The sequence below is a fragment of the Gallinula chloropus genome (assembly GCF_964237585.1).
Source record: "Gallinula chloropus genome assembly, chromosome: Z".
NCBI classification, from domain to species: domain Eukaryota; kingdom Metazoa; phylum Chordata; class Aves; order Gruiformes; family Rallidae; genus Gallinula; species Gallinula chloropus.
Genome location: NC_140089.1, coordinates 74,055,643 through 74,078,662, shown reverse-complemented (window position 1 = coordinate 74,078,662; position 23,020 = coordinate 74,055,643). Strand labels below are relative to the sequence as shown.

The window sequence follows — 23,020 nt, the reverse complement described above, 5'->3', positions numbered from 1 at the left end:
CCAGTTACCAGAAATGCTCCCATACAGACACAGGAAATTAATGAAATTCCAGAGGCTTACTGCTCAGGAAGTTTTACTTACTGCCAATACTGTGCTCTAAGCCTTAATAACAAACTCTTTCACATACTAACTGCTCCGCAATCTTTCAATTATGTGCCCTAGCCTTGCCACGAACCTCTGCAAAGAGGAAGACTATTGCACTTCATTACCAATACTCCCCAACTATTTTTACAGCACAATTTGTACACTACCATACTTGCTGTCCTTGCCAAAGGAGAGCTGACCTGCCCCAAAAGACTGCAGAACACAGAAGAAAAAAATTTGTAATGTGCCTGAAGGAGAAGGCCAGGAAGAAACTGTCTGTTACCCATCACTTACACACAGTCAGCTACTGCAATGCAGCTTTCCATTAATAAGCCAGTTTTGTGTCAGCATTAAGTGAGACTTAAGAATGAATATGAAGGTCAAAAGGCCTTCTGGATTAATGCAGAGCCTAAGTTTCATTTGTAAAAGGCAACAGGAGAGAAAAAGCAAAGAAAACAACAGTAGAGAATTTAACTGATGAGCACTAGTGACACAGAGGGGATGTGCGGTCACCACTGTTGAGAAGACTCACAACCCCATCTAAAGATAGAATGAAAACTTAGCAACAGAGTTAGGTAAACTAACTTATACAGTGGAAAAATAAATACTCATTCACTTCTCAGATAGGAATCAGCTCCCCGCTTCCAAACATCAAAAAAGTTCTCTTTCCACACTTGTCCTTTTACTCCTAGTCATTTCTCCATTTCTTCTGTTCTCTAATGCTTCCAGTATGATCACACTAGATAAGCCCTCAATTATATTATTTTCATTGCAAATCCCATGGGTCATCTACCCATCCACCCAGCCCTCACACCTCTAAGGAGGAAACTTACTGCACCAACACATCTTCGTGTGATGAGCATTTGTGGAGAGTATTTGTTCCGACAGCCAACTAACCATACTTGTTTGTAAAATGACTTACTGTGAAATCACAGCCAGTGCTTTTCTTGATATCATCCACTGTCAGTCCCTCCCAGATTTCCACAAGGGTCAACCCCTTCTTCTTGTCCACATCAAATACAGCCTGCCAGGTTCAAAGAGCACGCAATTAGTTTTTTATTATCAGAACAGAAAATGAGGCTGCAAGTAGTAATACTGTACAAAATGGTGTGCTGAAGTAGGCAGCATTCCCTCAATAATAAAAGGTGTCTTTATTAATTGGTTTTGCTTTTCACTTTTCTGACTGGCCAAAAGCGATTTCTGTTACATGTATTCATACCTGAAAGAATATAAAATGTGAGATGTGTTAGTTTTGTGGGAAAAACATACAACTGTTCTTCACTGCATGGAATGAGAACCATGCCACCTGCTCCAGTCTAGTAAGAAGAACTGGGAGGTCCAACAGACAGGCTGAGATGGTCTTTGCTGTAAGAAACTGCTCATCAAGAGATCATGAATGAAAATAGGAAAAGAACATTATTCTGTTTCTTTTCAAGGTCAGTAGAGAGCTACAGTGAGGCTCGTCGGCTCTGTCACATCACAAACTTCTCCAACAGCTACTGCACACCCAATGCAAATTTTAGTATTAGCAGAAACTAGCAGTGGAAGACAAGATTTCTTGTATTTTTAACAGAAAACCTGGGCAGATGTTCTTGAAGGAGCAAAGGCTGTTCTTTCTGATATCTTCTTAAGATATGCTTTCCAATTCCAAGGCTCACAAGAGCATCAAATAATAAAACCACCTGTAAAATGATGTGCACTTTAATGGTGCTTACCAGAGGGACATACATAGGTTGCAAGCTAGTTGCCAAGGAAACCATAAGGTCTATAGTAATTTTCCTTAAAAAAGTCAGTAGCTAAAGACTGGTGGAATTTGGACTTAAAGTCTTAAGGTCATCTCTTAATAAAGCAAACAGATTGGACAAGTGGTGACTCTGAGAAATTTCTGCTTGTTTTTTTGCTTTCTATCAGTCCTCGTTTCCTCTCATACCTTACATATTTATGTGGCTAGTTAGTAGAAGACTGGAAAAACTTCCACATTTTCTTCTATTTTCCCTTGCTTTGTGGAGAAAAAAAATTTAAATTACAGTAGCAATACATCACCAGGAGGAATCAAATTCTACATCAGCACATTTGATGCATTCTACTTTGCATGATAGATGGCTTACAGATGGACTACTCTAAGCCTTTAAAAAAGTAAACATGGATAATAAAAGGAGTACAATTACAGCAAAAACCTTAAGTCACTTACCCTTTGCTGAAAAGATCCACTAATGTACTTTGAGCTTCAGCAATATCAGATACGTGCACTTGCACTGGAAATTGCTTCACAAATGGCATCAAGGACAGAAAAATCTAAGACCTACTATAGATACAGTTTGTGTTTCTCTGACAGAATCACAGTGCACACCAAGGAAGATGGCAACTGCCTGACACATACATGACACACATTTGCTTTGTTGGAGTGAAAAAAAAAAGAGCCATGATTACAGCTGTATTTGAGGATTTTAGGAATTCCTGTATTTGAGGATATACTTTAGGAAAAATAAGTACACACACTTTGCATATTTCTCATGTGTGTTTTTGATGGTGTCTAAGAATATGGTCCAGTATGTTAAATGTCAATGGCGAAAGCTTTAAAAGAAAAAACACAAGCCCCTAGATCTCTGGAATATAACTCTAAGGGCATCTGTGCCCTTCATTGGCAACAGATACTAAATACATTCTTCATTTTTAGTAAGGTTTACTACTTTCACTGAGTGTCCCTTCCTAGGGATAGAGGAGGGAAGTATTGATGGGGATTCAAGAAAAATACTTTACCTTCTCTGTAATGATGCGGTTTACACATTGTTTCCCAGTAAGTGGTAAATTGCATTTCTCCAAGATCTTATGGACATTTCCCTGCATTTAACAATATAAAGACACACATTAATTTAAAAAAACCAACATAACTTACTCAGAATTCAAATACGTAAATATGAAAATCACAGCTGTAGCCATTTGCTGTTACTGAAACATTCACTGTACTCGGAACACTCTCCGCATCTAGTTCCATGGCAGACTACATCTTTGGCAACTTGGGACAGTTATTACTTAAATCCCACATACAGAGAGATGACTAATAGGAATCTCACTGTACCACAGAGTGGCATCCTGAGTGCAGAAGCTCTGCATACTTCTGCTTAATAATTTTCCTGCTACAACGTGAGGATAAGAGATACATGGACCCTCACTGATGACACATAAAGGAGAAAAATTAAGGAAAGACATTGCAGGCATGACACTTCTCTGCCTTATACTTTAACACAAACAGTATGTGCAGGATCAGCCACATACACAGACATTTTAAATCTCCAGGGCTCAAGTGTATAGTCATGCTCTGAAAATAGTAAAATCAGTTCCTTACCCACATTGAATTCCTATTTCCTCCACCTCTCCAGAAAAGTCCAAAAGCAGACTAAAAGATGAGCATGATATGCTCATCTTCAAGTGCTACACAGAAGTCACATTCTGTCTGGCTTAGAACAAATTAGCATGCAAAATAGTAGAGAATAAAGTATGTACACAAAAGAGGATTTAAGGTACTTGTTTTTTCTGGGGCTTCAAATGCCAGCTACTCTAAATCCTGGGAAAAATGCTACCTAACGAGACGTAGCTTCTGACATGAAGCTGGACATGTAAGGTTTGGGTGGTGAGGCTTTCCCCCCCCACACCTCTTTTTTTTCCCACTTCTTTTTTTACTTCAATGTTTTAACAGGAGTTCACAAATTACTTTAGATCCTGTTAAACGAACGTAGGCTGCAAGAGTTCTGAATGGATATTGAAGAGATGGATCATTACATTTTTAGTCAGTGTTTGTAGGCGTTTCACAGAGGTAGCATTAAGTGCACATTTCTCCCATTAACACGTGCTTTTACTTTTTCTCTAATTATCAATTTTCAGCCATGGATTTCGAAACTCTCAGAGTATTACATGTCCCATTTAGCCATCTGAATGCAATACTTTTTAAATTTACAATTGTCAGTTTGCCTTAAGGCTTAATATAAACTCAGGAACCACCTCTCAGCCAGTTTCAGTCCTGAGTAATAACAAAATGAGCAATCCATGTACTTTAGAATTTATCTTTTTCTGAAAGGAACTATTTCTTCATTTTAACTGTAATTATACTAGCAAAGATCCACATCTGGTCATCTGGTATCAAGGCAACTACTCTGATGAAACTCACTCACTCTTAATGATAATAATGACTTGTGACAGTGCTACTTTCAATTGATCTACTTATCTTGCCCATCTCAAGGACCTTCCTGCACACTTTGCCTAAGAGCCCTGATTAATCTGTGCTATTTGTAATATCCTCAGCAACATATCAGGTATACTTCTCAGCCACATGAAATGAAGTGTCTCCTCTTGGTACCCAACTGAGACTGAAATGCACTGGATTGCGAAGATGACAGCTTGAATGGCATCTGTGACTCAGAATGGATATGTTCCAGCTTCTTAACACTAGAACTGAAGACTACTGTATTACCAGTCAGTATTAAAGGTGATTTTTGGAATACATCCATCAGGCCACTATCAGAACGGGAATCCAAATGGAACTGCATGAATTTTTACCATCTGAGTTCATACAGGATTTGTTCAGATAAAGGAAAAGACTGTCGTGTAGATACATAAAACCTTAAGGTGCTTCAGTCTGCTTTCAGTAAAAAATTATATTGTTGAAGAACGAAAATGTCTTTAATCTTCCACAACACACTAAAATCAGAACTACTCACAGTGCAAGAATCGAGTTAATTTTTAATTTGATACTCCATGTTTTGGTCACATACAAATCAAGTGCTTGACACTATTTTCCACTCTGTTTTGCTGAATGGTGTGTTTCTTAACACGGAACAATTATCAGCCATTACTTTACTGTTCTGCAAAACATGTCAACGATGGCATGGGGGCAAGAAGTTGACTTTTATTTACCTTAAGCAATATTTAGTATTTGTAAGCACATACGCACAGTGACTGTGTAGAGATTAAATAAACCCCCTTCCATTCTATGGTTATATACAAAAAAAAGTAATTTAGCAAAAAAAAAAAAGTTAAGTACCAAAAAAATAAGACTTTAGGTCCATTTGCCAAGTGTCTCACTGTGGCCTAAGCATGTGGAGTAAATACTGAGTCACTCTTCCACAGACAGGCCCTCCTGGCTCCTGACATGCTGTGATGTACAGATATCCCGAGCTAGAGACTGCTTCTGGGCAACGCTATTTAATTGTCACTGATGAACTTAACCTCACAAAATGTTTAGTCCCTTTCCTATAGACTTAATTCTTCAAGCTCCTGCCTCATCCTGCTGACCCACCACAACTTCATTAGCTGGCTGTGAAAAATGTTTCTTGTTGCTTTAAACATGCTGGTTGCTAATTTCAATTATAGCCCTCCCTACTAGAGGCAGTGACAGCCATTCTGTATCCATCTTCTCCATGCCCTTATTATTTTGTGTATTTTTACGTTGCTGAAGAGTGTTCTATAAAACTCATTTCCTGTTCTGTTATCTTCCTTCTGTACCTCTTAAGTCTTCATTACATGTAAAAAAATAATTAGTTAAAATGCAAATACATTGGGGTAGACTGTATTTAGTTTTATTTCTAATATACTGCATAGAAGAGTTTAAAAAGAGCAAAATTCTTTGATAATTTGTGCTGACAGGTACTAGATTCACCCTCATAATTAAGCATACATTCTGTTTTGCCTGCACTGCAAGACTCAGCCTATTCCCATTGCCTGTGCACTTTTAAACTCTTAGAAATCTTATTTAAATGTTTAACAAGCCATTACTATTATACAAAGGAAACTTGAAAAGGATTAAAAGATCCTTCACAAGATCACAAATCAGAGTAAACTGACTGCAAGAGCTACCTATTGTAGCAACTCCTGAACACGTCTACTAAAGGTACCGCGTATATCCCATGCCTTCCACTGTATTTCCACCCATCAAATCTTGACTGCTGTTGATTTACAGAAGACTTTGGCATCTAATGATACATTTCTTATTATATGGAGAATAAGATGACAAAAATGTCCCTATACTCAAAAGCCAGCCGTCACAGCACATGCAGGCATTTCTTTCACTCAGTAGCACTCTGGGCTTTCAGCAGGGTGAAAGATTGCTCCTCTGATACACAGACACAGGCGCAGGAAGTTCGTAAGAAAGTCTTTGGTGTAAAGAATTAAAAAACCCATGAATATAAAATCACCACTATAAGAAGCAGTCACACTAATAAAAGATCTCTGACCTTCAGAACCAGTCTCACAGGTGTTTTTGATTGTGTATTAAAAAAACCCCAAACAATCAAACAATGAAATAAAAAAAGAGGAGCACCTGAAAACTTAAAAGGTGGGTTTTGATTTCCAACTATTAGATTTCCATATTACATCATCTCCACTTTTGGGCAAACATGAAAAAGCAGTATGAAGACCCCAAAAGGAGGCTAGGTGAGAGGAAAGAACGCCAATAATATTTTCCATTTTAAAATAAGAATAAAATGAAAAATCATGTACACAGTTTAATTTTGTTTTCTCACTAAGTAGCAGTAACTTATGAAAGCCTGTAACTGGCTCTCCAGAAGTGCAGACCAGGCACCCTGTGTACATAAGAGCTCTACTTATGTATACATATGCCAAAATATGGCTTCCATCTTTTTCAGGTTTCAGTATTCCTACTGACAAAAAACCACTCAAACAACTTCCAAACACTACTGGAAAAATATATTGGTAATAGCACGTTTAAGAGCATGAATAACTATACTGTGTGTGGACTCCAGGCCTTATCCAAATTCCACAGTAACAAGAAATTCAGTATAGGTATGTATTCTGATCACATTAATACCTGAAGTATGTATTTGAGCAAATGTATAATTACATAGCCAGTTTTGGGGAGGCTGTAATAAGGTTGCAAGTTGTATAGATGAGTTTGCTTTGTACTTTATTTGTTTACACATATGCACACAAAAACTAATGTGTCAGACTTGCCCTTGCTACTGGAAATGTGACCTGTGAGACCATAGCTTAGCTTATCTGTGAAGCTACTATATTTTTCAACCTTTTGAAAGTTTTTTAAAAAAATAATTCTTCAAATCCCATTTAAAAAGCCTATAACTGTTAATATATTTACCTTTCATATTTACATTTTTTTTGTAGTTTACTATGCAAATTCCTTAAGCATTCTGGCAGGGGTATTAACTTACTGCAGACATAAAATAAATTTGGAACAGAAACACAGAAATAAAACAAAAGGTTCATTTTTAAAAATTCAGAAGATACTTTTGTGTTTCAGACTATTTTTCTCATAGTTTGGACAGTCCCACTTTACAATTTTCAAATCACAAGTTTCCTATGACCTTCTGTGGGACACTGTTTATATCTACAAACCTCCCTCCACAAGTAAGTCTCTAGATTAAGCTCTATCACGTAATGACGTAAGGCATCCTGCATCTCATCACACCCAAAAGTTCTATTCTATTAAGCTGTCAGTACCAGTTTGACTGGCATCTTCAAACGTAAGTATATTTCCATCACAGTAAGTATTCGACCATGGGAACCTCGTTTTTCAAATGATTCTGAGGCAAAGAGTAAAACCTCTGAGGTAACATCTACTGTAGCTCTGGCAATTGCCACTCATTAAATTTGCATGAAGTAACTAAAAAATGTGTGCAGCTTTCAAACATGAAGTTAATATTTCATTTTTACCATGGTGAATGATTCACTTGCAAGAGGACAGGAGCCATACTAACCCAGCTCCATTTTGCACCTCCATAATAACTCCCAGCAAAACTGTCAAATTCTCTCAAAGCAGCAGAATGAATGCAAGATGTCGTTTTTCCTCTCTTTTTTTTTTTTTTTTTGTACAGAACAAAACGCATGTCAAAAGAAGCAGCAGAACCTTACCTTGGCTGAGTGCTCCATGGTGACAACCACTTTGGTCTGCGCACTGGATACCAGGTCCATGGCACCCCCCATTCCTTTCACCATCTTACCCTAAAATTAAAATTTTAATGGAAATTTAACACATTTGATACTTTTTTATATATACATATGCTGCAATGACAGCACAAGATATTCACCTTTTCCTGAATAGAAAGCCCACCTAATTCATCACCACTCTATTCAAACACTAACAAAGCTTCACCAGAGTGAAAATACCTGTCTCATTCTAGGCTCTATATGATGCTAATAGAGAAAAATTGTGAGTAGAATGAGGATCCACTGCCCTGGCTGGTGCCCTGGGGTGTAACTTAAACGTGAGCAGCACGATTGGCTTAATGGTACTGTCACTGAGGAGCGATGAATTTAGTTCCAATAGTTCTGACATTAGAAAAGCAAAGTGCTCATTCTCCCGCTAATAGAAATATCATTACTTCCTCAAAAGAAATCTTTGCCTATGAAATGCAGCAACATGAACATCTGAGCACTCTCCACCTGCAAGTTTAGAAAGCCATGGCTCATATCACTGTATCAGCACAAACCGATCTTTTTGTTCTATTCCAGATGTCTGCGGATGTTATTTCAGAACATGGGCAAATAAATGAATGTCGACCAGTATTCACTGCTGTTTGTCCCCCAAATCAAGCAATGCTTTCTGCTTCTATGACTCATTCTTCTCTAAAAGAGTATCAGAATTGCACCTGCTCTCACAGCAGCTGTACTACAACTTTAAGTTCACCTACCTCTATATTTACTTCCCTACAGCATTCAACCCCAGCCTGTTTCCATCACCTCAAACAGAATACATCTGATCATGGAAGGTAAGAGGTCTAGACCTGGCAAACTTCTGACAGGAAATGACCATAAGTACAAAGCTCTGCCAGTATGAGAACAGTCATTTCTGGACAGCTGTCCTGGTGTTGGTCAGGATGGAGTTAAATTCATTTGTAGTAGTGGTTGGAATGCTGTGTTTGGGAGTTAAAATGAAAGCCGTGCTGATAACACCCTGATGGTTTTAGTTGCTGTCAGACAGTCAAGGACTTTCTCAGCTCTTCATGAGAAAGGAGGGGCAAAGCCAGGACAGGTGACCCAACTGACCAAAGAGAGTATTCCACGCCAGTTATGTCCTGCCCAGGATATCTGGGGGCTGACGGGAGGAAGGCCGAGGGCGGCTCCGGGGCGCGCGGTTCTTGGGGGACGTTCGGGTTCCGGGACGGCTCTGGCTGGCACGGCCTGAGCTGTGGGTTTGGTGAGAAACTGCATTGTGTATCAACAGCTTCATAGATTTTTGCTCTAAAGTCCTGTTAGCATTGTTATATTGTATCTTTCTGTTATCTTAGTAAACTATCCTTATCCCAACCCACGGGCCTTTTAGTTTCTTAGTTTTGGGGTTATTTGCACCTTCCTTTTCCCTTCCCTTATCTCTCACCCCCGCCCCCCCCCCCCCTTCCCTCTTTCCCTGCTCTTTTCCTTTAAGGAGCAGGCAGCTGAGTGGATCTCGGCTCTCAGCTGGGGTGAAACCACGACAACAGCAACCACCAGAACCCTGAAAACAAGGCAACAACCTCCTATGCACTCCAGAGCTGCTGAGGAGGGAATATCAAGGCACCTTCATGGTAGGGAGAGTTAGTAGGGAACATGAGGCAGGGAATTTTATAGATTAAGATCAATTATTTTCTGTCTTAAGTGGGGTTTATTTGCTCTCTTTTGATTAGTTACTTTCTATAATTAAAATAAATTATGGACAATGATACAATGTCTACTGTTTTACTAATAAAACTTAAGACTAAGCAACTTGAAAACTTCCTAGCAACAATGCTTTTCTTTTATGTCTCATTTTATTAGCTATTTAATTCAGCACCTTACTATTATCAGTACTTAAGGTCCATGATATAAAACACATGGAAGAGATTTGTCTCATTGAGATGCCAGGACGGCAACTTACCGATCTCTTGAAAGGAAATATACACCACCTCCCCGCCCCAACCCCCGTAAAAAAACCCAAATCATGTTTTCATACTGTTCGCACAGCGAAGAATAAATCACATCTTCCTATATCTGTAAAAAAACCCTAGAAATTACTCAGGTCAGATTAATATGTAATAGTATTGCATTGTTTAATGGTACTACTAAATATTTATTTGCAAATACAAACCCAAAAGGAATGAGAGGATTTAACTGTGTCCTTAACATTTTGGCACGGCTCAGATCATTCTCCATTCTACCTGAAAATGTAGAGCTCCTACAGAGACTGCAGTGACCTCTCACCTGCCTGCCAGAGGCTCACTTACAAGATAATGGAGAGTGGCTGGAGATGATGGATTATCTCCCCAGTAACTCAGAATATGTTTGCATTGAGGATTATGCTATCAGAACACCTGTCCTGACAATGCCATTAGTTCATTTTCTAAGACTTTTAGTTCTATTAACTAGGAAAGGCCTACAGCCACTAGGAAATATATGAAGTAAGAAGCACAGTGACAAATCTACCGCTGGAGAAGCTGTCACACTTCATCCCTTTGTGTACACAGAAGCAGGAAAATGCAAGTTAAGTTGAAGAGAAGAGCACAGGGACCTTTAAATTGCTCCATCTGTTCCTCTTCTTTCGGCAAACACACTCATCACAGTACAATCACAGTATCACAGAATGATAGGGGTTGGAAGGAGCCTCTGGAGATCACCTAGTCCAGCCCCTCTGCCAGAGCAAGATCAAGTAATTTGCCTGGTAAAGCAACAATTAAGAATTAACTCCAACTAGCCAAGTAATTACATGCTTTTATTTTGAGGAATATCGAACATATAAGAGCCTTGTATCACCCTCAGCACACCTACCAAACTCCCACACCTTGCATTTTCCCCCACACCAAGGTTGGTCCCATCCAACCTAACCTAACACATCCCATGAACACACATTCTAATAAGCAGAAATGTTCATGTTGACGTCACTGTGGGATCCAAGATAATCTCTGGTATTCCAGCAGAATCTTGTTGAGTACTCCAAGGTGAGACAGTCAGGATACTTTTTAAGAGAATGGGAAGTATTTCCAAAATTATATTGCAAGATAGAAAGATGCTATATCAAGCAGGAAACAATTTGTAAGGAAATCCAAGCAGACTAAAAAGAGGTGCCTGAGAGAAAAAAGGAACACTCAGGAGCCTCAGAACACTATTAAGACATTGAATCCACTCTGGTCTCTTACACCTTTCCACTATATTGCCAGTGGGCAATACTTTTTTTCCATAACTGAATTTTAGAGCTACTCCCAAAATCGTGGGACATAATGTATCTAATGTGGCTAAACGAAACCAGTCCCTTGATACAAACACATACTACATCAATAGTACAGCAAAGCAGATGCTTAATGAAGTGTACAAGAAACACTGGAAAATTAGCAGCGGTAAATGTAGGATTTGAAGGATTAGAATATAGGTGAAAATTAAAACTTGAATGATCCCATTTAAAACCGAGTATCAAAGGACATCCAAGGCAAAAATGTATGCCCATTTGACATGAGTATTCTTGGTATCCTGGGATGCATTAATTAGAGTGTGGACGGCAGACTGAGGGACGTTCTCCTCCCCCTCTGCTCTGCCCTGGTGAGGCCACATCTGGAGCACTATGTCCAGCTGTAGGCTTCCCAGTTCAAGCAAGACAGGGAACTACTGTCTTGTGGAGGACTACAAAGATCATGAGGGGACTGGAGCATCTCTCATATGAGGAAAAGCTAAAGGAGTTGGGTCTGTTTAGCCTGGAGAAGACTGCAGGGGGATCTCATCAATATTTATAAATTAAACCTAAAAGGCAGATGTCAAGAGGCTGGGTCTGGACTCTGTGCAGTGGTGCCCAGCAACAGGACAAGGCCTGAGAGGCACAAATAGAACACAGGGAGTTCTATCTCAGTGATGGAAACCTTCTTCCCTGTGAGGGTGGTAGAGCACTGGGACAGGCTGCCCAGAGACATTGTGGTGTCTCCCTCTCTTCAGACATTCAAAACCCACCTGGACGCTGTCCTGTGCAACCTGCTCTAGTTGATCCTGCTTTAGCAGGGGGCTTAGACTAGATGATCTCCAGAGGTCCCTTCCAAACCCTGCCATTCTGGGATTCTGGGTTTCTATGAAAAGGCAATGAGCTACTTCCCTGTTACAAGTCCATGTAACCAATTGCCCTACTACTATATTAAATAAATAAAATTTAGTCTGAAATGTCTCTGTCCATTAAATAAAGAATATATATGCCTCACACTACGCTCAAAGTTAGTAAAACTACTATTTTAATACCTCTGACAGAAGATAATGAATGCTTCTAGTTTAAACTACGGTCCTTGTAGAGGCTTCCCATCTAATTTGAATTTTCAGACATTACGCCCTGAGGACATTCAATACGCGACCTAGGATGAGACAGCAATGGTTTCAAGAATGTCAGTATGGTCTCTGATGGCCACAGACTATGTGGCAGGTACATCACCCATCGCCAGTCTCAGCTTCCTTATGAAAGGAAATAATTATATCATGCCAGGGACAGTTGTTAAAATTCAGAGGTATCGGAACAGAACTCAACAGAGGAAAGCAGAAATGAATGTAATGCAGTGGGTACAAGATACTTCCACTGCCACAATCAATGGTGCTAACACTGCTGTCCAGAGGATGAATTTAGGATCCCTTCAAAGTTTCCTGCTCTGTCCTCTCCACAGTGATGCATCTGCTCTACTTACACGTCACTCACACAGGTGTCCCTCTCCAAATAGGTACTGCTTTCACAGATGCGCCAGCTTCAAATGACACACAGAGCACAAGTAAGGAGGTCATCAGAGCCATATATAACTATTTTACAAAAATACCTCATCAAACATTGTGGGGTTAGATGAGGTTGGTGTAGGGTTTTTTTGCTTGTTTGGAGGGGGTGCATATTAGGGCAGAACTTAGCTTTGAGCAAAAAAGATACCAATTCGAGGGTAATATTAAAACATACATATGCATAAATGTAACTACATAAAAACCACAGGTGACAATCTTTTACCCATTCCTCATAATCCTGTCCAGCCTTTAAAGGAAAGGTACAATTAAGAGTCAATTCTACAATTAAAGCCACAACTCTCCCAGATTTCACTTGCAATTTCTTCGGGGGAAAGACTGGAAGAAGCCTGTATCAAAAATGATGGATAAAGCTAAAGATTAAGTGTTCTAAAATATACTTCCTTGTCCTATCTTCCACTGATTGTATGTTCTTATATGGCACAATTACAGAATTATTATAATTATACTGTCAACTATGACAGCTACATTAGATTTTACTGTGAGTATATGACTGAGTAAACATTACCAAGAAACACTGGGAAATCATTAATGGGATTTTTTAATCAGTGGAATTTTCAATTGCAACAACACAACAAAGAGTTAATTCGGCTGAATGCATCAAAGCTGAGCACATATATGTACAACAGAGTGAAGATATCTTTTCTCCAAAATAAAGACTTAGTTGTTTGGCTGAGCCACACAGAAAATTACCTGACTTTCAAGAGTCGTAACCAGGTATCTCTTAACATCCACATAATGGAAAGAAAAATTTAAAAGTGAGTCTAATTTTTGAAAGAATGGAACATAAATTCTTGAGTGACTGACACATCTTGTCAAAATTTATTAATAACACTTCCCTAAAATGCAGCATACAGAAATATGTGCACTAACTATATTTATACTTTTACTTTCCATAACCAGAACATTACAGTAGCATAAAATATGTGTAAAGTTGGTCAAATTTTATTCCTTTATTCTCCCATAAAACTAACTTAAAAGAACTGTTGGCAGCAGATTCAAATGACTGAGTGAAATTCGAATGAATACACTGAGAATCTGCATCTCAGGAGCAACTCAAAACAGTCTGTGACATGCTTCATTGAAATGGATTTCCATTACAATGATGAATGCTATTTCAGTGTAATGGGGCAGTTAAGCCTCCATTTACCTTTGCATAGCATTTCCAAAACACACAGCATAGCATGCAATAATTAAATATTACTGCCAATGTAATACTAGTCTCACTTGAAAGTGATGGTTCCATATCATAGTCACAATTGTTACCACTAATCCACAGATCAGGAGTCTTTTGACATATGCTTGTATTTTTGAGACAGGCTCAATCTCTTCAGGTGCTCTCATTATGAAGATGCCTAATGCATAGCTGCCACTTCCCACATTGAAAATTTAAAGGAGCACGGATAAAGCAGCTACAGTGATCTCCTACACTCATTCCATGCAGCATGAAGAGACAGAAACACAAAAAATATTGATAGAAAATGCCTTCAAAAAAGCATAAGAAGTGAAGCTATGACAGTACACTCCCTTTGAGCCTCCAGGACTCTTCCAATCATGGCAATTACGTGCTGCAAGAACTCTGCAGGGCTTCCAGCCACATGTTTACTGGGAGGGAAACAGTAGGCTTCATTCCAAAACACATGTCTGTGAAGTGCTTATATCTCTTCATATTAAAACAATATCCCACTGAAATGTAGATTTACAAGGACACTCTAGGTAACTGCATGCCCTGTCCTTCAGCTTTGTCCAACTACTGTTGTATAAGCCCTAATCAGTCATGGCCAAAGTGTCCAAAACTGTATGGAAGTTGTATTCTGAAGCTCTGTAGAAGAACTACCAATAATGCATAAAATGATATTCCTAAAGCCTTATGTTATACTGACCTCTACAGATGGTAAAATAAAAGATTACTAAACAGGAGTTGGGTTTCCTCATGCTTTATTTTCAGATAATCTTTGATAATGCTTAGAATTTTTGTATAATTTTCTTACCATTTATTTCACTACTAAGGCTTTAATCCCGCAGGTTTGGCTACTCCAAGTCAGAACATTAAAAATAAAGGCTGCTGCTTCAAGGATTATTTATTTTTTCCAAGAACGATACAGATTTATGTATCCAAACTGCATCACCCTGCGCAAATTAAATCACCCTCTTCTTCAGCACTTTAACTGCATTACCTTAGCTATCAAAACATTAATTTTATACTCCAGCAGAAAAGCATACAAAGCTGGAGTTAATTTTCGTGCTCAAAATTATATTTGGTCTGCATTGTTTGTAGGGAATAGAGATGTTACTATCAGTCCCGGTATCATTCTTGATGCTGCAGCTCGTAAACGGAACTGCTGGCCACTAGGCTTTGAGCCTGGTGGTTCAGGATATTGCCAACTTCCATTCCACCTTTCTATGCATCCTGTCTGTTCTCATGGATTTACACACATCTGGTTTACTTACTTGGTCCTCAGTCCTCTTCTACAGTTGGTATTAACTACCTTTCCCGAAGTTCTACTGATAGCCATGCCACTCACATCTAAGCAAAGCCTTCATCCAGAACCCTATATTCACTTCAGCTGGAAAAGATCTTTAAGATAACAACTCTAACCATTAACCTAGCACTGCCACGTCCACCTACTAGGCCATGTCCCTAAGTACCACATCTACATGTCTTTCAAATGTCTCCTGGGATGGTGACTCCTCCACATCCCTGGGCAGCATGTTCCAGTGTTTGACAATCCTTCTGGTGAAGAAATTGCTCCCGATATCTAACCTAAATCTCCCCTGGCGCAATTTGAAACCACCTCCTCTCATCCTATAGCTTGTTACCTGAGAGAAGTGATCAACCCTGACATCTCTGCAACTGCTTTGCAGTAGTTGCAGACAGCGATAAGGTCTCTCCTCAGCCTCCTTTTTTTAAGACTAAAAAGGCCCAGTTTCCTCTGCTGCTCCTCACAGGACTTGCACTCCAAACCCTTCCCCAGCTTCATTGCCCTTCTCTGAATGCGCTTCAGCATCTCAACATTCGTCTTCTATGAGGGGCCCAAAACTGGGCACAGTACTCGAGGTGCAGACCAGAGCTAAACACAACAGAACTATCACCTCCCTGGTCCTGCTGGTCACCACTATTCCTGATACAGGCCAGGATGCTGTTGGCCTTCTTGGCCACCTGGGCACACTGTCAGCACATGCTCAGCCGGCTGTCAACTCACACCCCCACATCCTTCTCTTCCATGGAGCTCTCCTGCCACTCTGCCCCAAGCCTGTAACACTGTCTGGGGTTACTGTGACCAAAGTGTAGAACCCAGCACTTGGCCATGTTGAACCCCATAAAGTTGGCCTCTGCCCATCAATCCACTCTGTCCAGGTCCCTCTGCAGAGCCATCCTGCCTTCCAGCAGATCAACACTCCCACATAATGTGGTGTTGTCTGCAAACTTAACTGAGGATGCACTCGATCCCCTTGTCCAGATTGTGAATAAAGATATTAAAGAGAACTGGGCCCAGCACCAAGCTCTGGGGAACACTTCTTGTAACCAGCCACCAACTCTTGGGAGTTGCGGAGCAGTTCTGCCAGCTCCCTCAAGACCCTTGGGTGTATCCCATCTGTACCCATCGACTTGTGGCTGAGGAGGTCACTAACCAGTTCCCCTAGGATTATGGGGGCTTCGGTCCACTTCTCATCCCCATCTTTCCACTCAGCGGTCTGGGTATCTGAAGACCAACTGGTCTTACTACTAAAGACTGAGGCAAAAAAGGCATTAAGTACCTCAGCCTTTATCCTCTGTCACAACGGTCCCTCTCCCACACATCCAATAAAGGTGAGAGATCCTCCCTAGCCCTCCTTCTGTTATTAATGTATTTATAGAATTGTTTCTCTTTGTCTTGGGTTTGGTCAGGATGGAGTTAAATTCATTTGTAACAGCGGATGGAATGCTGTGTTTGACAGTTAAAATGGGAATAGTGCTGATAACACCCTGATGGTTTTAGTTGCTGTCAGACAGTCAAGGACTTTCTCAGCTCTTCACGAGAAAGGAGGGGCGAAGCCAGGACAGGTGACCCAACTGACCAAAGAGAGTATTCCACGCCAGTTACGTCCTGCCCAGGATATCTGGGGGCTGACGGGAGGAAGGCTGAGGGCGGCTCCGGGACACGCGGTTCTTGGGGGACGGTCGGGTTCTGGGACGGCTCTGGCTGGCACGGCCTGAGCTGTGTGGTTTGGTGAGAAACTGCATTGTGTATCAACAGCTTCATAGATTTTTGCTCTAAAGTCCTGTTAGCATTGTTACATTGTATCTTTCTGTTATCTTAGTAAACTATCCTTATCCCAACCCACGGGCCTCTTAGTTTCTTGGTTTTGGGGTTATTTGCCCCTCCCTTTTCCCTTCCCTAACCTCTCACCCCCCCTTCCCTCTTCCCCTGCTCTTTTCTTTTAAGGAGCAGGCAGCTGCGTGGATCTCGGCTCTCAGCCGGGGTTAAACCGCGACAGTCTTTTACAGCAGTGGCAAGATTGAGCTCTATCTGGGCTTTGGCCCTCCTTACTTTCTCCCCGCATAACCTCACCCTAGCTCTGTAGTCCTCCTGGGTTGCCTGCCACTTCTTCCAGCAATCATAAACTCTCCTTTTCTTCCTGAGTTCCAGTCAAAGCTCTGTTCAGCTAGGCAGGTCTTTTTCCCTGCTGGCTCGACTTGAACAGGGAATGGCTTGCTCCCGTGCCTTTCAGGACCACATCCTTGAGGAGGGTCCAGCCTTCCTGAGCTCCTTTGTCTTCCAGGACTTGCTCTCAGGGGAGCAACTCAGGTAGTTGTAGAGAGCAGCAGTATCTCCCCTCAGGCTCCTTTTCTCCAGCCTAAACAACCTCAGTTCCCTCAGCTGCTCCCCACCAGACTTGTGCTCTAGTCCCTTCACCAGCTTCGTTCCCCTTTTTTCAACATGGTCCATGACCTTAATATCTTTCTTGTAATGAAGAGCACAAAACTGAACACAGGACTCAAGGTGCAGGCTGACCAATACCAAGTACATGAGGACGATCACTGCCCTAGTCCTGCTGACCACATTAGTTCTGACACAAGCCAGGATGCCCTTGGCTTTCTTGACCACCTGGCACACTGCTAGCTAATCTTCATATGGCTGGTGACCAACATCCTCAGGTCCTTTTCCACCAGGCAGCTTTCCAGCCACTCTGCCTCAAGCCTGCAGCACTGCCTGGGATTGCTGTGACCCAAGTGCAGGACCCAGCACAGAGCCTTGTTGAACATCATACAACTGGCCCCAGCCCATCATTCCAGCCTGCCCAGATGCCTCCACAAACCCTTCCTACTCTCAAGTAGATCCACACTCCCACCCAACTTGGTGTCATCTGTACTGAGGCTGCACTCCATCCCCTCATCCAGATCATTGATAAAGATGTTAAAGAGAACTGGGCCCATTTCCCTGGGAAACACCTCTTGTGATCAGCTGCCAACTCCATTTAACTCCATTCACCACAACTCTGTGGGCCCAGATAGCAAGTCAGTTTTTTCAGCCTGCAAACACGACACCCATCCAAGCCATGAGCAGCCAGTTTCTCAATCAGAATGCTGTGGGAAACTGTGTCAAAGGCTTTACTAAAGTCCAGGTAGACCACATCCACAGCCTTTCCCCCATCAACTGAGCACGTCAGCCTGTCATCAAAGACAACCAGGTTATTCAAGCAGGACCTGCCCTTCACAAACCCATGCTGACTGGGCCTAATCACCTGGTGTCTTGAACTTCTCACCCAGTGGCACTCAATCTCCTCCATAACATTCCCTTTTACAAAGGCCAGGCTGACAGGTCTGTAGTTCCCTGGATCCTCTTTCCAGCCCATCTTACAGATGGATGTGACATTTGCTAATCTGCCACCAAAAGGGACCTCCTCAGTCAGCCAGGACTAAATGATGGGAAATACCCTGGTGGCTTCTGCCAGCTCCCTCAGTACCCTGGGGTGGATCCCATTCAGTCCCACAGACCTGTGTGTTCTGTTCTGAGGGTCTAAAAAAAATCACCAGTGTAAAGGAACTACAACCAAATGAAGTATAGGCAGGGAGCTGTGCAGTCAACCCCAGAACTTCTAAAATCCCAAGTGAGACAATTTAAACGGCCACAGGAGCCAGGAATGCTGTTAACAGCGCATGCTTGTGTTATGGCTCTGTAAATGCTTCCCTGACAGCACCAATTTCTTATATTAGCTTGAGAGACACACATAGGTCTGATATATAGGTGACTTTCACTCACAGTTTAACACGGCTCCATCCAGTTGCTCTGAGCAACCATGGGCTCCCACCTGCTCTGGCCTACTCCATGGCTGCATCCTCAGCATTTCTCTTCCACCCCTCTCACCCACTTTCTCCTAGCTGCACTCTGTTCCCAAGAGCTCCTCAGAGATTTATGATGTCCTTCTCCTCTCCCTCCCCTGAAACCCTCTCGTTAATTAGAGAAATACCAAAGGGAAGAAGACAAAAAGCCATTAAGTAGTAGTGCTTAAGGGAATAACATGACCAATAAATATCAGAGTTGAGGAAGTAACTTCTGCCTAAGCAAACACCACTGTTTACTGCATGTGCTTAAAATATTCTCACCCTCTTCTTTCTTTACTCATGGGATTTTCCTCTCCATTAGAAATCAGCAGATAAGAGTGAAGAAAGAGCTGTAATTATTGCAACGAGCCATCCATACATCAGTTCCTCATAAGTGCAAGTAAAAACACACATGTGTGCACTAGGGCTCAAGTGTTATCAGGCTCTTAAGGGACAGAAAGTATAGCTTCACGATGGTACTTATTCAAATCAGGAAATTTAGAGTTATTGCTTGCCTCCGAAATAATGGCAAATGCCATCAATCCAAGAACCCAAAAGCTACAGTGTAGAAGGAATATTTAAACCAAATCTAAAGGCAACGCTAAGTGAAAAATACTACAATAAAATACAGCTTAAAGGTTCCTTACTCTGTGAGCTTCCAGCAAAATTGATTGCCCCACAAAAATCATGCCTGTAATTCAACTTAACTGATGACAACAAACCATCTTATTTACAGGAAAAGCAGGAAGATTAGAATGCCTAAGTGCTGGTAAATCTCAAATTAAAATTTTGTACTGTAGAAGAGTAATAACATATCAGTAAAGCAGATTAAGAATCGTATGACCAACAGATCTCAAAACAAAGTAATCAAAAGGAAATGATTGCTGATTGGAAAGGGTCCTGGCTGGATTTATGGAATGTCATCAGGCATATTTACTTACAAATAGATACAAATTCAATGCAAAAGAAAATTGCAGACAGCCAAAGGTTAGTAGGAGTGGTAAGTAAAGACAGCAAAAAGGCACAGGAATGCATGTGGTGTAAAAAAAGGTAATAAAAAGACAAATAAAGATCTACTCAAAGCTGTATTTTATACTTCTCTGTTTTGAAAACATATTTTGTTATTCATAAATTTGGGGCAGAATGGAAAGGCATCTTCGTCAGCAAAATAAACAATTACAGATATGGAAAATAATGCCCTTGATATGGATGCAAAATTAAAAAAAATGTTCGCAAATCAATCTGGTTTACTAATGCAAAATGCTGGCTAGGCCTTTTGGTATTTCAGATCTTGAAAAACAAGTCACAAAAAACAGCAGTAAAAGAATTCCAACATCATCAGAAAAATGAGTTTAATTTCTATATGGCAAAAAGTATTCTGAAATAAAGGAAAAAGTGCATGAGGATACTGGAAAACCTTTGTATGGCACCGTAAGTATTATTTGTGCCTTCATTGTTTGTGAGTGCTGTGCTTGCATTCAGTCTGCATCTAGAACAAAAGCTACTGAACTTTCAGAAGCACTTTTGACTCCTAAATGTTTGGTTTTAACACACATCATAGAATCACAGAATCATAGGGGTTGGAAGGGACCTTAAGAGATGATCGGGTCCAACGCCCCTGCCAAAGCAGCTCCCCAGCTCATATTGCACAGACAGGCGTCCAGACGGGTCTTGAGTATCTCCAGAGAAGGAGACTCCACCACCTCCCTGGGCAGCCTGTCCCAGGGCTCTGTCACCCTCACTGTGAAAAAGTTCTTCCCCATGTTGGTGCGGAACTTCCTGTGCTCCAACTTGCAGCCATTGCCCCTTGTCCTATCCCCACAGACCACTGAAAAGGGGCTGGCTGATTCCCCCTGCATCCCATACTTGAGATATTTATAAACATTAATAAGGTCCCCCCTTAGTCTTCTTTTCTCTAGGCTGAACAGCCCCAGCTCACTCAGTCTTTCCTCATAGGGGAGATGCTCCAGGCCCTTAATCATCTTTGTAGCTCTTCTCTGGACTCCATCCAGGAGATCCCTGTCTTTTTTATACTTTATTAGGAAGTTGAAAATACCACAATATTTTAATTTTCACCTCACTCTCTATAACTGTACACATAGCCTGAGCAAAAATTTAGGTTTTGATTCAATACTTAAACAACATCAAAACATATTGTATGAAATATAAATACATATAGTTTATCAAGTTTAGAAAATGCTTTTTTAGCATGACTGATTTTGTTAAACACTGAAGAGACAGTACTATGAAAACACAAGTTGGCAAGATAAAATGGCATTATATTGCAAGTTTTCATTTAACAATAAAATGTCCTGCAACTCTATTTAAAAATAATATAATGGATAACAATCCTGAACACTGTTTTCTAGAAAGCTTTGGAACACAGCAGGGAAGTCCTAGGAAAAGCCAGTGAGAGTGGAGGTCAAAATAGAAATAAAAATGGAAATACCAGATAACAGGCTTTAAAAGAAACCAACCAAACAAAACACCCCAAGCAAAAAGCAACCAAGCAAGAAAACAAGTCATGATTTGCTCCAGCTTATAGCATTGATTCTCAAGAATGAATGCGCTAGTGAATATGTTTTAGATTCAGCAGAGATGCAACTGCATGAAATTCTATATCCTGTGATACCAATACGGTCAGTGGAAATTGCTGGGATTTTGTGGCATTAAAATCTATCCACTGATGATTCAGGAGTGCCTTTTTTCAAACATTTCAGCTTTGTGAGCTATCACTAGAGGTACATTTTTGCTGGTTTACTAGGAATACTTTAGAGCAGGAATCTTTATTACTTGTTCACTTGGGTGTTTTGAAGAATACTTCTTCTGCCCTTCATTTTACAAAAGCAACAAAAAAGCAAAATAAAGCAATTCCTACTATCAAAAACTCAACTGCCCCCCTAGTGCTTTCTAATAGGCCTTTCAAAAACAGGATGAGTAAGCAGAAGGCTTTACCAGGTGCAGGAACACTTAATGCTGCTTTTGCAGAACTACAGGATTGTCAAAGAAGAAAATTTTAGGAGTTAAGTAATCTTGAATATAAAGAATAGTCTAGTAGTGTGTTTATACAGTGACTCTAATTTTGCAGAATTATAAAAAGAATGTTAGCAACCCAGCTAAAAAAATCCCTCAAATTTGTCTGACTATTGAATAAAAAGATGTATAGATTAAAATCATCTTGAACTGTGCCTGTAAGAAAAAGTCTACATACTGTTAAAAAAAAATTTCTATTGTAACAACTTACCTTTAGGTTCTTCCTAATCTATCTTCAAAATTTTGACAGACTATGCAATAATTAAGTATAATTTTTAAAAGTGACTATGTAAGCAAGTAATTTATACTTGTATTATACATCACAGTCACAACATGTTAATGTGAAGAGGTCTCACAAAATTCATTCAGCTTAAGAAAAAAGTAGTTCACAGACTGACATGAAGGAAAAAATAACCCACTTCGCTTCTCAGTAAATATACCTGCAGTATTGGACTGACAGTGCAGGTTACTTAAATTTATGTACATCAATCATATGAAAAAAATACAGTTTATTAAATGTAAGTTTTTTAAAGTTTAGTATTGAAAAGATATGAGTGTGGGTGACTTACATTTTTGAGATATAAAGTCATGGATAAATCAGGTGAACTTCAATTTTAGTAACCTGAGGTTTCAACTCCTTCAAAACTTACACTATCATACTTTTGCCTTGGCTCAAACAGCAAACCTAGGGTTAAAAGGTAACTTTATTTACCCCATACATTTCAAAGTGTGTGTGTGGGTCCTCTGTAAAAGGTGGTTTCATTATTTTGGATTCTACTGACAAGTTCCTGTAACTAAAGATAAAAATAGAAATTGGGGTTGGATAATGCAAAGCTACCCAGTATTACCTTAACATAAATCATACTTGGG

General features: G+C 40.4%; 1 protein-coding gene across 1 annotated transcript in view; it reads right to left on the bottom strand.

Annotated features, from left to right (window-relative positions):
* The window catches only part of OXCT1 (3-oxoacid CoA-transferase 1), an 88,141-nt gene that overhangs the window by 5,718 nt on the left and 59,403 nt on the right, over nucleotides 1-23,020 (bottom strand). Inside the window, exons 14-16 of the mRNA XM_084278730.1 lie at nucleotides 7,963-8,052; nucleotides 2,845-2,925; nucleotides 1,007-1,108 (exon numbers count right to left, since the gene is read on the bottom strand). Of these exons, the coding sequence (XP_084134856.1) occupies nucleotides 1,007-1,108; nucleotides 2,845-2,925; nucleotides 7,963-8,052 (273 nt within the window). The remainder of the gene's footprint in view (nucleotides 1-1,006; nucleotides 1,109-2,844; nucleotides 2,926-7,962; nucleotides 8,053-23,020) is intronic.